Source organism: Cyanistes caeruleus, chromosome 29, assembly GCF_971803275.1.
Source record: "Cyanistes caeruleus chromosome 29, bCyaCae1.hap1.1, whole genome shotgun sequence".
Classification (NCBI taxonomy): domain Eukaryota; kingdom Metazoa; phylum Chordata; class Aves; order Passeriformes; family Paridae; genus Cyanistes; species Cyanistes caeruleus.
Genome location: NC_141729.1, coordinates 2,081,512 through 2,094,778, shown reverse-complemented (window position 1 = coordinate 2,094,778; position 13,267 = coordinate 2,081,512). Strand labels below are relative to the sequence as shown.

General features: G+C 50.4%; 1 protein-coding gene across 4 annotated transcripts in view; it reads left to right on the top strand.

Annotated features, from left to right (window-relative positions):
* LOXL2 (lysyl oxidase like 2) overlaps nt 1–13,267 on the top strand; it is a 51,831-nt gene that overhangs the window by 12,504 nt on the left and 26,060 nt on the right. For 3 of the 4 annotated variants that reach the window (XR_015279738.1, XM_023940728.2, XM_086865371.1), the window contains exon 4: nt 12,715–12,926. Coding sequence is in view for 3 of the 4 variants with exons in the window: in XM_023940728.2 (XP_023796496.1) it covers nt 12,715–12,926 (212 nt within the window). In the remaining variant the exon portion in view is untranslated. Of the gene's footprint in view, nt 1–9,910; nt 10,343–12,714; nt 12,927–13,267 lie in introns of those variants that run through there. The other variant, XM_086865372.1, reaches the window with a different exon arrangement.

The window sequence follows — 13,267 nt, the reverse complement described above, 5'->3', positions numbered from 1 at the left end:
GGAAGGGAAGGCGTGGGGAAGGTTCTGGGCTCTCACTGGGAGGCTGAGGGGGAGATCTGGGTAAACGACAGAACCAAAGGGCATGGAGCACATCCCGGTGGGATTTCTGCAGGATAAAGAATGTGGGAATGCTGGGCTGGAAGGGACCTGGGATGAGCTTGACAGAGGTGGAAAAAGGGAATTTTTCCTTCAGCTCCTCAGCTCGGGGAGTTTGTGGTGCCTTGGGCACCTCCCTGTTCCTAGATTTTTCACTGTCTCAATTCCCTGCCTGTCCTTGGCCAAAATTTATGGAAAGACCCTGCTGTAAGCATTTCCCAGAGCTCCTTTTGAGCATCCAGGGAAAATCCAGGATGTGCTGAATGTTCCAGCATGGTCCCCAAGGATGAATCCCTGGGTTTGTCTGGGAGCTGGAATGGGATGAGCAGGCAGCGCTCAGCATTCCAGGGAAGGGCTGCGGCTCCAGGATCTGAAGGATTCAGTTCCTCTCCTTGCCCTGACCTCGCTTCCCCTGGCTCGGGAGGGATCATCCAGAGCTGCTCCATCAATGGCTCAGTTGTGTCTCAGGGAATGAGGCAGGATCATGGAACACCAGGGGTGGCTTTGGCTCCTCCAAAACCACAGAGAGTCCTCAAAACACCTGAATGAAAATCTGGTTTAGTCTAGACAGAGGTCACCTCACCCCGAGCTGCTCCAGGAATTAATTATAGAAGCTTTGGAGGGCTCCGCTCTTCCATTAGCTCAGCACCAGGGCTGGATGAGCAGAACATGTCAGATAATTGGGAATGAGTTCTGGGACCTCAGATGAATCATGAGACGATTCATGGAGCAGAAGCCTGGATGCATCAGCAGGAGGAATGGATGGAAAAGGGAGAAGTGGAATTCGTTGTCAGGAGCTGCAGTGAGTGGATGGAAGCGCTGTTTCCCTGGGCAGAGCCTGCTGCACCTCCTGCTGCACCCCCTGCTCATCCCCTGCCTGCCCCGAACTGACAGAAACAGCAGGGTAAAAATAGAAATTAGGGACAAAAAACCTTCCCTGGGAGGCTGTGGAGGAGCTGGAATGGAATTCCAGAGAAACTGTGGTTGCCCCATCCCTGGAAGCACCCAAAACCAGCATGGAGCAACCTGGAATTATTCCTGCCCGAGACAGGGGTGGCACTGGATGATTTTGAGCTCCTTTTCCCACCCAAACCATTCCAGGATTCTTTATCTTCCTGGATGATTTTAAACTCCTTTTCCTATCCAAACCCCATTCCAGGATTCTTTATCTTCCTAGATGATTTTAAGCTCCTTTTCCCCACCCAAACCATTCCAGGATTCTGCTTCTCCCTGAATTTCATGAACCTTCCCACCACAGCACTGCTTCCGATCTGCAAAACCCAGATGATTTTTCCTCTCTCCCTGTAAAATAAAATCCCTGGAGCTGAAGGGTTCCTTCCCTGCTGCTTTCCTTGCAGCAGGATTAAGGCTGGAGGTGAGGAACTGGAATGTTTAGGATGCCATCAGTGTGGCTCCTTGCACTCACAACCAGCTGTCAGGTGTTACAGCTCCTTCCCCCTCCGAGTTTTCCTTCTCTTATCTTTGCTTTATCTCCTCCGTGGGCCACAGCTGGAGCCAAAAATGAGGAGGAGGGTGGCCCAGGGGGTCACAAATCCACACCAGGGAGGTCCAAAGCCTCCTGTGAAGGCGAGCTTGGAAGTCTTTGCCCTTTCCAGCATGCCTGGGAATTCTGCAGGTCATTCCTTGCATTCATCAGGAGAAACATCATCATTTGTGAGCTCCTGGGATCCTCCTGGAGCCCAGAGCTTGTCCCAGTGATGTTCTCTCTTTGGAATGAGATGTGAGGGGGCTGGAATTTCCTCTGAGCACTGCTGTGGTCGGGACTCCCATCAGCACTGACAGAACAAAAGCAGCGAGATCCCAACAGGATTCCCAGGGGATGAGATTGGCCTTCAGCTGCTGCTCAAACCAGGCTTTACTAAAATAGGCCTGGCTGGAGGTGCTAAACTGAGCTCAGGTGTCGGATCCTGCATTCCCACCCTGGTTGTGATTCCCAAATGGATCTGGCTGTGTGCACAGCCTATGGATTAACAGGATTTTGGTGCCTGTGATCCCAGGGAATGGCTGGAGCTGGGCCACGGAGGTTTTGTTGGCTATTAGTGTGAAAAACGAAGTTCACTCCTGTAAAATTTTAAAAATGTTTAATAAAGACAATAAGAGACATAAAGTAAAGCAAAGAGATACGGCCGGGTGCCTTGGTGCGCTGCCAAGAGCACACCTGGTATCTCAGGAGTGTCCTTTTTGTCCCATCCTTGCTGTGAGAGGTTAATGCATATTCAAGCATGTCCCCTCCCTGGTTCCACCTTCTTGGATCATGGTTTTTTTTTCAATTTTATTTTCTGCTGGTCAGCATAATTTTTGCTGGTCATCATTATTCTAGCTGGTCAGCATTATTTTGGAGTTTTTGGTTTCCTTTCTGCTGCAGATGGTCACTTGTTGATAAGGGTCCAGGCCCCTTATACTTCCTCAGAGAGCAGATGGGCTTCGTATCTTTCCCCCTTGCCAACGTCCTGGTACCGGCTTTTTGGTAACAGTTTGCTCTCCATTTCCTGCTGCTGATAACAGCCTGTTTTCCACAGCTTGATCCTCCCATTGTCTTGCCTGTTGGAGTTATCTTGCCTTCTCCGGATGAGACATATCCTTACCATTCAGAATTCCTATCTAAGCCTGTAACTTGCTAAGAGAGAAAAGAATATAGTGAAAGCATATAATATATATTTATCAGAATAATTGTGAAAAGCCAATATTTACAACATGAATTCACAACATTAGGAAAGGTTTCTTCACCTTGAGGGAGGCCTTGGGCTCTTCCAGGGATCCAGGGGCAGCCACAGCTCCTCTGGGAACTCCATACCTGCCCTTTCCCACCCTCCCAGACAGGAAATCCTTCCCAATACCCCACCCAAATCTCCCCTTTTCCAGTGGGAATCCATTCCCTGTGTCTCTCCCTCCATCTCTTGTCCCAAACCTCTCTCCACGTTTCTGTAGCTCATTCAGGCCCTGGAAGGCCACAACGAGCTCACCCCAAAACTTGTGAACAATCCCAATTTCCCAATTCCCAATTTCATTTAGAAACTCTTAACTCTTTGGTATGAATTCCCTGGGGCCAGGAAGTGCTGGAAACATGGAAAATCAGGGAATGGGAATGACCCCACGGTGACAGGACCCTGCTCGGTGACGTTTTGCCCGAATCTGGCTGGGCTGGCTCAGCTCTGCCCCACGAGGAGCCCCCACTCCTTCAGAAGCAGCTCCGTAACCCCTGAGGCGAGTTTGTTTTCATTGGCTGCCGGCACAGCACCACTTCCCAGCCTGGAAAAGCTGTGGATAAGTGGGATAGGAGGAAATTTTCCATGGCCGTAAATCACTCGGCCATTCCATACACGGATGCACTCAGACGGATCCCTTCCCATTGCAGCTCGTGTTTTGAGGGTTATGTCATCTCTTCCCACCCCTGAGCTTTTCCATCCTTTTTCCTGGTGGGAAGGGACAGTGCTTGACCCTCTGGATCAGGCACTGAGAGCTGGGAAAATGTATTGCCAAGACACAGCAAGGTCAGGGACACAGAAAAACAGAATTTAATTTAATTAAATCTCTGCAAAAGACCTCCAAGGTCATTAAGCCCAGCCTCTGACCAGTCAGCACCCAGACCACCCCACTCTGTCCTTAGGAGCAGTTCAATGTTTGAACAGAAAAATGATCTTTAAAGGACTTTCCAACTAAAACCCCGAAGTGTTTTGGGGGAGGGTGAGTGGTGGGAGTTGGGATGAAGAGGAGGGAGACAGGCAGGAAGGGGTTAATCCTTCTGGCAACACCACAATTCCATCCCTCCCTTGTTCAAATTCCATTTTTTGCAGTTTTCCACTCCCACTGCAGATTTCAGAGGATTTCTTGGAGGGCAGTGGAGCTGCAGAGCCTTTGCTGGGTGTCAGGAGCTCTGAAATCCAAATTCCCTGTGTGTTCCCCGAGCTGGGAATGCCATCCCCACTTTTCCTGCAGTCACTCTCTGTTATCCCAACTCATTCAAGCCCCACCTGCATCTGCTTTCCTGGTTTTTCCAGCTTTTTCAAGGCCACGGTGACTGATTCCTACCTGAATATATTCCTTAAATCAGCGCACCAGAGGGATTTGATTTAACACACGCCCCAAAACATCCTGAACAAAATATTTGCTGTCCGCCTCCTTCCTCTGCGTGCGCCCACACAGCCTTCAAATAGGCCAGGCTCTAAATATATCGAATTTCTGCAGCTTTTAGAGGCTCACAAATAGCTCTGGTACCTGAGGCCAGCCCAGGGCTTTGGCCAGACGGTGGCCAGACAGGTCTGGCTCAGCATGCCAGGACCTGCTGCTATTTCTGGCCTTCATTTCCCCTCTGGGTACTTGTGAGGCACAAAAATCTCACTTCAAAGCCCAGAGGCTCAAAGGCTTTGGTTGTGCTGGGTTAAAAGCGGGATGAGCCAACCCCAGGGCTCGGCTGGATGGGGTTTGGAGCAGCCTGGGATGGTAGAAGGTGTCTCAGGGTGGGATGAGGTGGTGTTTAAGGTCCTTTCCATTCCATGCTTCTGCTTAATTCCAGTTTTTTAACGAGTGGGGAAAGGCTCTGCCAGCTCCTCAGCGCTCTCAGTCAAGCCAGGCTCTGCAAAACTGATCTGGGAGGGAAGGGGGACAAGGCCGGGCTTTGTGCCTTGTCCCCAGGTAAATCTCCCTCTTTTCCAGCTTTTTGCCGTGAAAATCACTGGAATCTCTGACCCCGCTCTGGGGATTTGTCACACAGGTCATGCCCCCCTGCCCCATCCCTGTGTCCTGCAGTCCTCAGTGTTTAATTAGGAAAGTTTTATTTGCCTGTTTGTTGTGACAACAGGGTTTGAGTTTCCCTTTGCTGTAAATGTTTACTTCTCCAAACCAAAGCCCAAATGCAGCAAAATTCTGCTGCTTTGTGTGGCCGGGAGGGGCTCCAGCAGCTCCTCACCTCAAGAAAATGTTAAAATGTTAATTCAGCTGATTTGGGGGTAACCCACCACGTATTAGGGCTGTAGATTCAAAGTGAGTGTGACCATTTGCCTCAGTGGCTCCTTTGAGGCAGGTCAGGGTGCTGGAATCAGGGTTTGAGTTGGAAAGGTCTTTAAAGATCATTTTTCTGTTCAAACATTGAACTTCTCCTAAGGACAGAGTGGGGGGGTCTGGGTGAGAAGGTGCTGATTGGTCAGAGGTTGGGCTTAATGAGCTTGGAGGTCTTTTGCAGATATTAATTTAATTAATTCTCTGTTCCTGACCTTGTTGTTTCTTGGCAAAAAATTTTCTTGGCTTTCAGCGGGAAAATTTATTTCCGTGCCTGATCCAAACACTTTGAGGCAGCTCAGCAGAAAGGACAGAGGGAATGACAAAGCTTTGGCCATCAGGGTTGCCAGGGACAGAGTCCTCCCTAAGCTGAGCCTGCCTTAAGCTGAGCCTGCCCTAAACTGAGCCTCCCCAGGCTCCCCTGCTCCTACCCTGACCACTCCCTGGCATCCCCAGCCTTTCCCAGGGCTCTCCCCTCGCTCTGCCTGGGCTCCACGGAGCCTTTCCCAGCTCAGCCAGGCTTTTGTCAGCCCAAATCTGCTCTGGGTTTGCTCCTAGCCCCTGAGCCTGGCTCAAACTCTGCTCCCTCATCCTTCCATGCAGCCCCAGCCCAGCTCCTGTTCCCAGGGCACCTCTGTCCCCCGGCTTTGTCCCATCCTCCCATGGTTATTTCACAGACGGGACCTTGGGGTGACTCAGAGGCTCAGCTCCAGATGTTTAAACCCAAACAGATTCTACCCATCCCCATGGATGCGAAGGAAAAGGAGTCGTTTTCCTCTGGTGGCTGAGGTTTTAGTGGAAGCAAAGCTTTTTATGATAAACAAAATCCCTGCAGAAAGATTTTTGTGTTGTGTTGTGGGTTGGAGGAAAAAAAATCAATTTCTTATTCAAGTTTCAGCCTTAATTCCTGATGTTTGGAAGCTGAGAAATCCTGGAGCTCTGTTGGGAGTGAGAAGGGATATAAATAGGTTTTATTTTAGAGGCAGTGGGATAGGTCAGGCTTGGGGAAGGAATGAGTTTGAATGGATGGTGGAGCTCTTAAAGCAGGAGAGGAATGAAAATGGAAATGAAAAAATCCAGGGACAGAGCAGAGAGAAATCCAAATTCCAGAGTGATTCAGCACCAGCATCTGCAGCCTAGGATTTCTAGGAATGGGATCTGGATTGAATCCTGAGCATCCTCAGGGCCCTTCAAAAGGAAAGGGAAGGGCTGGGTTTGGGCACAGAGAAAACCCCAAAAATTCCATCCTGGGCATCACCTGCCAGCACAAAGCAGCGGCAAATGGGGCAGGGGAATATTCCGAAAGCTGGGTGGGATTTTGCCGTCGGACCCGAAGCCACGGGGAAGCGTTTGGTTCAGAGGGTAGAAACAAAAGCAGTCGAGGCTCATGTGAAAACTTTTCCGAGCCAGGAATCCTTTTGTGAAGGCTCAAAAACAAACCTTTCTCTCCAGGCTGGCCCCGACTGCCGAGGTTGTGAGTCCCCGGTTTTGTAACGGAGCTTGGAGCCTCTGCCAGGGCTTTTGTGTCCCCGCTGGAGAGGAGCAGTTCTGGGGCCCTGGATGTGGCTCCTGGCAAGGAAAGGATTGGGATAGAGGGAAATGTGGCCCAGCATGGAAGAGTTTCACACATTTTCCCCTCATTTTGTAACTGATTTCTGTTGTAGGATGCTGGAAGTTCCAGCTGAGATTGTGGAATCCTGGAATGGTTTAGGTGGGAAGGGAGCTTAAATCCCATCCCCAGGGATGTCCAACCTCTCCTTGGGCACTTCCAGGGATCCAGGGGCAGCCACAGCTCCTCTGGGAATTCCATCCCAGTCCTTCCCACCCTCCCAGGGAAAGATTTCTTCCCAATATCCCATCCATCCCTGCCCCCTTTTATTTCAAACCATTCTCTCATCCTGTCTCTCCCTCCCTTATCCCAAATCTCCATCACATCTTTGCCTCCCATGCTTTAACCTGGAATGGTTTGGGTGGGAAGGGAGCTTCAATCCCATCCTCAGGGACACCTTCACCATCCCAGGCTGCTCCAGCCTGGCCTTGGACACTTCCAGGGATCCAGGGACAGCCACAGCTCCTCTGGGAATTCCATCCCAGCCCCTCACACCCTCCCAGGGGAGGATTTCTTCCCAATATTCCATCCTATCCCTTCCCTCTTTTATTTCAAACCGTTCCCCCATCCTGTCCCTCCCTCCCTTATCCCAAATCCCAGCTCTCCATCTTTGCCTCCCTAGAACAAGCCATGGGTTAGGGCTCAGCTTTCTCCCAATCCCAGAGTTTCCCTTGCTGTGGGATTTCTCTCCATATGTCCACAAAGCACAGAGAGGGGGATTTTAGGAATCTGCTTTATCAATTAGGTGCTGTTTGCTCCCAGTTTTTCTCTGGAATCTGTTTTCACCATCAGCCCAGCTGCTGTTGGAGGAGAAACCATTCCTGCCTGCATTTGCATTATTGAACGGTGTAACAAAACCTCTGCAGCCAAAGGAAACCATTCCAATCCCAAAGAATTATTGGGAAAAAGCTCCTGGCAGCCCTTTCTGCTGGAGAACCCTCAGTATGCTTATTCTGATCCTTTGTTCTTGAATTTTCCAATATAAAGCTGATCTCTGCAGTGCCTTGAATTCCTCTCTGAGGGTTTGCTCTTTGTTCAGAGCCAGAGCGAACCCTTGAGTTGCTCCATCAAAAATTCCCTGCTCTAAACCAGCCCTGGGAGGGAGAAGAGGACAAGACTGGGGTTGGTTTTGCTCTCAGACAGATCCTGAAAATGTTCTTGTGGTCTGTTGGAGCTATCAGGAAATTAATTCCCTCCAGGAATGAAATTTTGCCTCATTTTTTTTCTGCTTTGCTCATTTTTTTATCCTCCTTGGCAAACACAGGCCAAAAAAAAGAGAAATTATGACAAAAGAGTTTGATGTACGAAACAGAATCCCAGGCTGGAGCAGGATTTCTTTTCATGTCTGAGTCAGCACCTCCGGGGGAGAGGGATGAGACGGGAGAGATTTGTCCAGAGCCTGAGGTGGCACATTGGCCCTGGGAATGTTTTCCCAAATCCAAGAGCAAGAGGTTCCATTTGCACCTTATTTGTGACTGCTGTGAAAAAAACCAACAAGGACCCAGCCCAGTGAGTCAGGGGGGAAGAAATGTCCAAATGGCCAGCTTGGAAGTGGGAAATACAGGAATTTCGAGTCCTGGAGTGGGAAATTCTGGGATCTTGAGTGTTAGAGCGGGAAATACAGGGATCTCAAATGCTGGAGTAGGAAATACAGGAATTTTGAGTCCCAGAGTAGGAAGTACAGGAATTTTGAGTCCTGGAGTGGGAAATGCAGGAATTTCAAGGGCTGGAGTGGGAAATACAGGGATCTCGAGTTCTGGAGCCATGGATATCCCACTCCTGCTGTGCTCAGAGCTCTTCTGGAAACAGCTGGAACAACATCTTTTGATTTGTTAAGCTGCAGAAATAATTGCAAAAATAACAGGCAAATCCCAAAGCACCTCCCAGCATTCCTAAGCTTCCCATTTTTCAAGAGGTTTTTATTTTTTTGTGTCATTGTGACTTTTCTCCTTCTCAGCCTCAGTGGGCTCTTTTCTTTCTCTGCCTGATGCTCCGATACCATAAATCCCAGAAACATTTCCAGATCCATCCAGGGCTTTGGAGCATTAAAATCCACCCTCTGCCTTGGAAAATCCATGAGGTGGAGATGCCTGGAAGCTGCAGGAATGCAGCAGGGAAGGATTGTCCCATGTTGCCCTGCTCAGTGCTCTCCCCTCTGGCAGCTGGCAGGGACAAGCTGGGATTTGGGGAACAGTGCTCCTGCCTGGCTGGAGGAGTGGGAAGAAAAGGGAAAACCCAAATCTGTTGGATCAAGAGAGGAAAACCCAAATATTCCTGATGAGAACATGACAGCTTTAGAGCTGGGGGTTCTGTTGTTCTCCCTCCTGCAGGAAGGAGGTTGGAGTTGACTCCTCAGGATCCTGGATAGGATTCCCTGTTTTTTTGCCTTTGGAGAAGCAGTTTGCTCTCTCTGAACCTGATTCCTGCACAGAAAGAGTTTGGGAATTGCTGCTCCCTCCCAGGAATCCCAAAGGTTGGGAAAGTTTGAGCCCAACCCAGTCCTTCGACTCCTCTGTTTGCCTTGGGGGTTTTCCAGGATTTCCACCTGGATGACATTCCCTGGGATGGCCCAGCAGCGAGAGCAGGGACAGCTAATGATGAGGAAGAGGTGGAACATGGGAATGCTGATCCTGGGAAACACCAGGCAGATGTTCAACATCTGGAATTGCCCATGACCCCCGCGGGCTGAGCTGCGGAGCAGCTTCCTCACAGAACACAGCACCTGGAGCAGCATCCCTGGCTCTGAGCTCATTCCAAGGACCGCCTGTGGCCTCCAGCAGGTCTAAATCCAAGGAAAAGGGGCAGGGCTATCCAGTGAAAACCACGTGTGGGCTTTAGCACATTGCTGGTGCTGGGTCTAGAAGGAAAATATCCCATTCCTGTGACTTTAGGGTTCAGTTTTCTCTCGATTCCAGAGTTTTCCTTGTGGGGCTGCTCCTCACCTGAGGTTTCAAACCTCAGGGCTTCCTACAGGATGGGAAACTCTCTCTCCCACTTTCCCAGCTGCCAGTGCAGATTTCCTCCTGCTTCCCATTTTTTTCCCAGGTGCTTTTCCAGCAGAGTTTGAAGTGTTGCCTCCCTGGCCTTTAGGTTAATCTCTTTAAAAGGCTTTTATTAAAAACACTTGGAGATCTTCAGCACCCACAGCTGTTTCCAAGTGGATTTAAGGCTTTGATTACTTTTTTCTTCCTGGTAAAGAAAATGAGGCAGGGTAGGGGAAGTGGGGGAACAAGGTTCCCTCTGACAGCCCTGGGTAAACACAAATTCTCCAGCAAGGCAAAAGCTGGAAACATTTCCTAAGTTGCACCAGGGAAAAGCGAGTTGCAGGGTTTGGAAAGCAGCCTGGGGAGGCCTGGAATGCCCTGAGGCTCTGATACCTTCCTGACAGCACGTAGTCAAAAACTCCACAAGATTTTAGCAGGAACTGCCAAGCTCAGGAGAAACTGCTGCAAACGGATTTCTCAGGCTCTGCTGGAGAGGTTTCAAATCCCCTCTCACATCAGACCCTCGGAGCACCTGAAATTGCATCAGATATAACAAATTTGGGTATCACAGGGGTTGTTTTTAATTCTTGAGGGCTACAAGAGCTTTCAAAACCAGAGCCCAGCCTACAAACCCAATGTGAGTAGCACTGTCGGATAAATCCTGCTTTCCAGGGGTGCTCCAGCTTGGATTTTGGAGAATTGAATTCCTGCAGCTGAGGGGGAATCAGTGATTTGCAAAACTGAGTGGTAAATGTACACAAATAAAAGACAGAAAGGGGGGAAATAAGGAAAAGCAAGGAGGAAGCCTTAAGTGTGTTGTCCAAGGTGGTGTGAGCAGGGGAGCAGAGCTGAGGAGGAGATGCCAACCCCATTCCTTCCCTGTTCCATCCCCTACCCCACTCCCTGCCCCACTTCTTGCCCCAGCAGCCTCTTTCTCTGCCTTTCCCTGGGCTCTGTTTGGTGTCTCAGCCCCTCTGAAAGCATCTGGAGAATGGATGAGCCATGGAATTTGCAGGACTGGGCAGGTCCTGCTCTGATCTCGCTGCGAGCCCTGACCAGCGGCCCGTGGCCCTTTAAAGCTCTGGGCAATTTTTCTTTTCCAAGTGGCTGACTCTGAGGATTCCTCAGTTCTGATGTAACCCCTAGCAGGCCCACGTGGGTTTGCACATATTTGACAAGGAAAGGGCTCCTGGAAGGGAATTCATCCATTTTTCAGAAGCTCTTTTGTAACCACTCGCCACAGAGGATCTTTTCCAGCCAGGACTTGTCCCTGGAGCTCTGCAGGGCTGGTCTGTGTCCTCAGGGAGCTTTTCCAGCCTGGATTTCTCCCTGGAGCTCTGTAGGGCAGGTTTTTGCCCTCAGGGATCTTTTCCAGCCTGGATTTGCCCCTGGAGCTCTGTAGGGCAGGTTTTTGCCCTCAGGGATTTTTTTTTTCCAGCCTGGATTTGCCCCTGGAGCTCTGTAGGGCAGGTTTTTGCCCTCAGGGATCTTTTCCAGCCTGGATTTGCCCCTGGAGCTCTGTAGGGCAGGTTTTTGCCCTCAGGGATCTTTTCCAGCCTGGATTTGCCCCTGGAGCTCTGTAGGGCAGGTTTTTGCCCTCAGGGATCTTTTCCGGCCTGGATTTGCCCCCTCCAGCCTGGATTTGCTCCTGAGGCTCTGCAGGTCTGGATTTTGCCCTCAGGGATCTTTTCAAGCCTGGATTTGCCCCCTCCAGCCTGGATTTGCTCCTGAGGCTCTGCAGGACTGGTTTTTGCCCTCAGGAAAACTTTTCCAGCCTGGATTTTCCCTTCTGGTTTGGATTTACCCCTGGGGCTCTGCAAGGCTGGTTTGGGCCCTCAGGGAACTTTTCTAATCGGGATTCATCCCTGGAGCTTTGCAGGGCTGGATTTTGCCCTCGGGGAGCTTTTCCAGACTGGATTTGCTCCTGAGGCTCTGCAGGTCTGGATTTTGCCCTCAGGGATCTTTTCAAGCCTGGATTTGCCCCCTCCAGCCAGGATTTGTCCCTGAGGCTCTGCAGGGCTGCTTTTTGCCCTCACAGGGATTTTCCAGCCAGGATTTGTCCCTGAGGCTCTGCAGGGCTGCTTTTTGCCCTCAGGGAACTCTTCCAGCCAGGATTTGTCCCTGAGGCTCTGCAGGGCTGCTTTTTGCCCTCACAGGGATTTTCCAGCCAGGATTTGCCCCCGGAGCTCTGCAGGGCTGGTCTGGGTCTACATGTGCCCTCATGTAGGTCCCAGATGTGAAATCCATTCAGCTTCCATGACTCACTTGCTGTCCCAGGTTGCAGAGGAGGAGTCAGAGAAACGCTGCTGTCAGCACGTTGGAATCCCAGATTCCACATGAAATCATGGCTTTGGATGAGAACCCCAAAGTCCTTCCCTGCCAGGGCTCCCAGCTCCCTGTACCTGCAGTGATTCTGTGATTAAACTGGCCCTAACAAAGCTGAGCTTGCTTTATTTCCACGGGAACAGGGACTAAATTAAGGTGAAAACAGCACTTGGAATTGAAGTGGCAAAGTAGATTTGTTACAGGGCTGCTTATAAAATAAATTAGAGCACTTTTTGTTTTAATGAGAAAAAGAATTCTCTTCCAGAGGATGGATTTACACAAGGTGGAAAGGTTTGTTTCATAAAATCTCAGAAAGGTTTGAGTTGGAAGGGAGCTTAAAAATCACCTCATTCCACTCCCTGCCATGGGCAGGGACACTTCTCCTATCCCAGGTTGCTCCAACGCAGCCTTGGACCCTTCCAGGGATTCAGGGGCAGCCACAGCTTCTCTGGGAATTCCATCCCAGCCCCTCACAGGGACGAATTTTTCCCAATATCCCATCTAACCCTGCCCTCTGGAATCCCTCTTGTCCTGTCCACTCCTCTGCCTCCCTGCTCTGTCCCTTCCTCAACACCTCGTCCTTTCTGCCCTACCTGGCCATAAGTGGGCTGTGATCCCACCTGGAATTTCCAAATCCCGTTTCCCTACAATCCAGCATCATTCCCGTTTATTTTCCGCCCCCAGAACATGAACATCCAGGTGGAGGACATCCGTATCCGCGCCATCCTGGCCACCTACCGCAAGCGCGTCCCTGTCACTGAGGGCTACGTGGAGGTGAAGGACGAGGGCACCTGGAAGCAGATCTGCGACAAACACTGGACCATGAAGAATTCCCGCGTGGTCTGTGGGATGTTCGGCTTCCCGGGAGAGAGAAAATACAACACCAACGTCTACAAGTAAGGGCAGGGCTTGGTGGGAGCTGCAAACATTCCTTGGGATGCTCGGGGCCTCATTCCCAATGCAGGTCGCAGGTGGCACCAGGGACCCTGGGGTAGGAAAAGCTCTGACTGCTTCGTTCCTCCAGATGGGATTTTTCCATCTGTGCAAATGTTTGGAATGTCCAGCGTTTCCTGGTGCAGGCAGGGGAGGCCTTTGATCCTCATCCATGGGATACAGAGCTTGATGAGTATCAGAGTTTGACAGGGCCTGGAATGGGAGATGAGACACTTGGCCTAAGAAATGCTTTTATTTTGTTATTCCAGCTCAAGGATGAACATTTCCTCTAGCAGGGATGGGC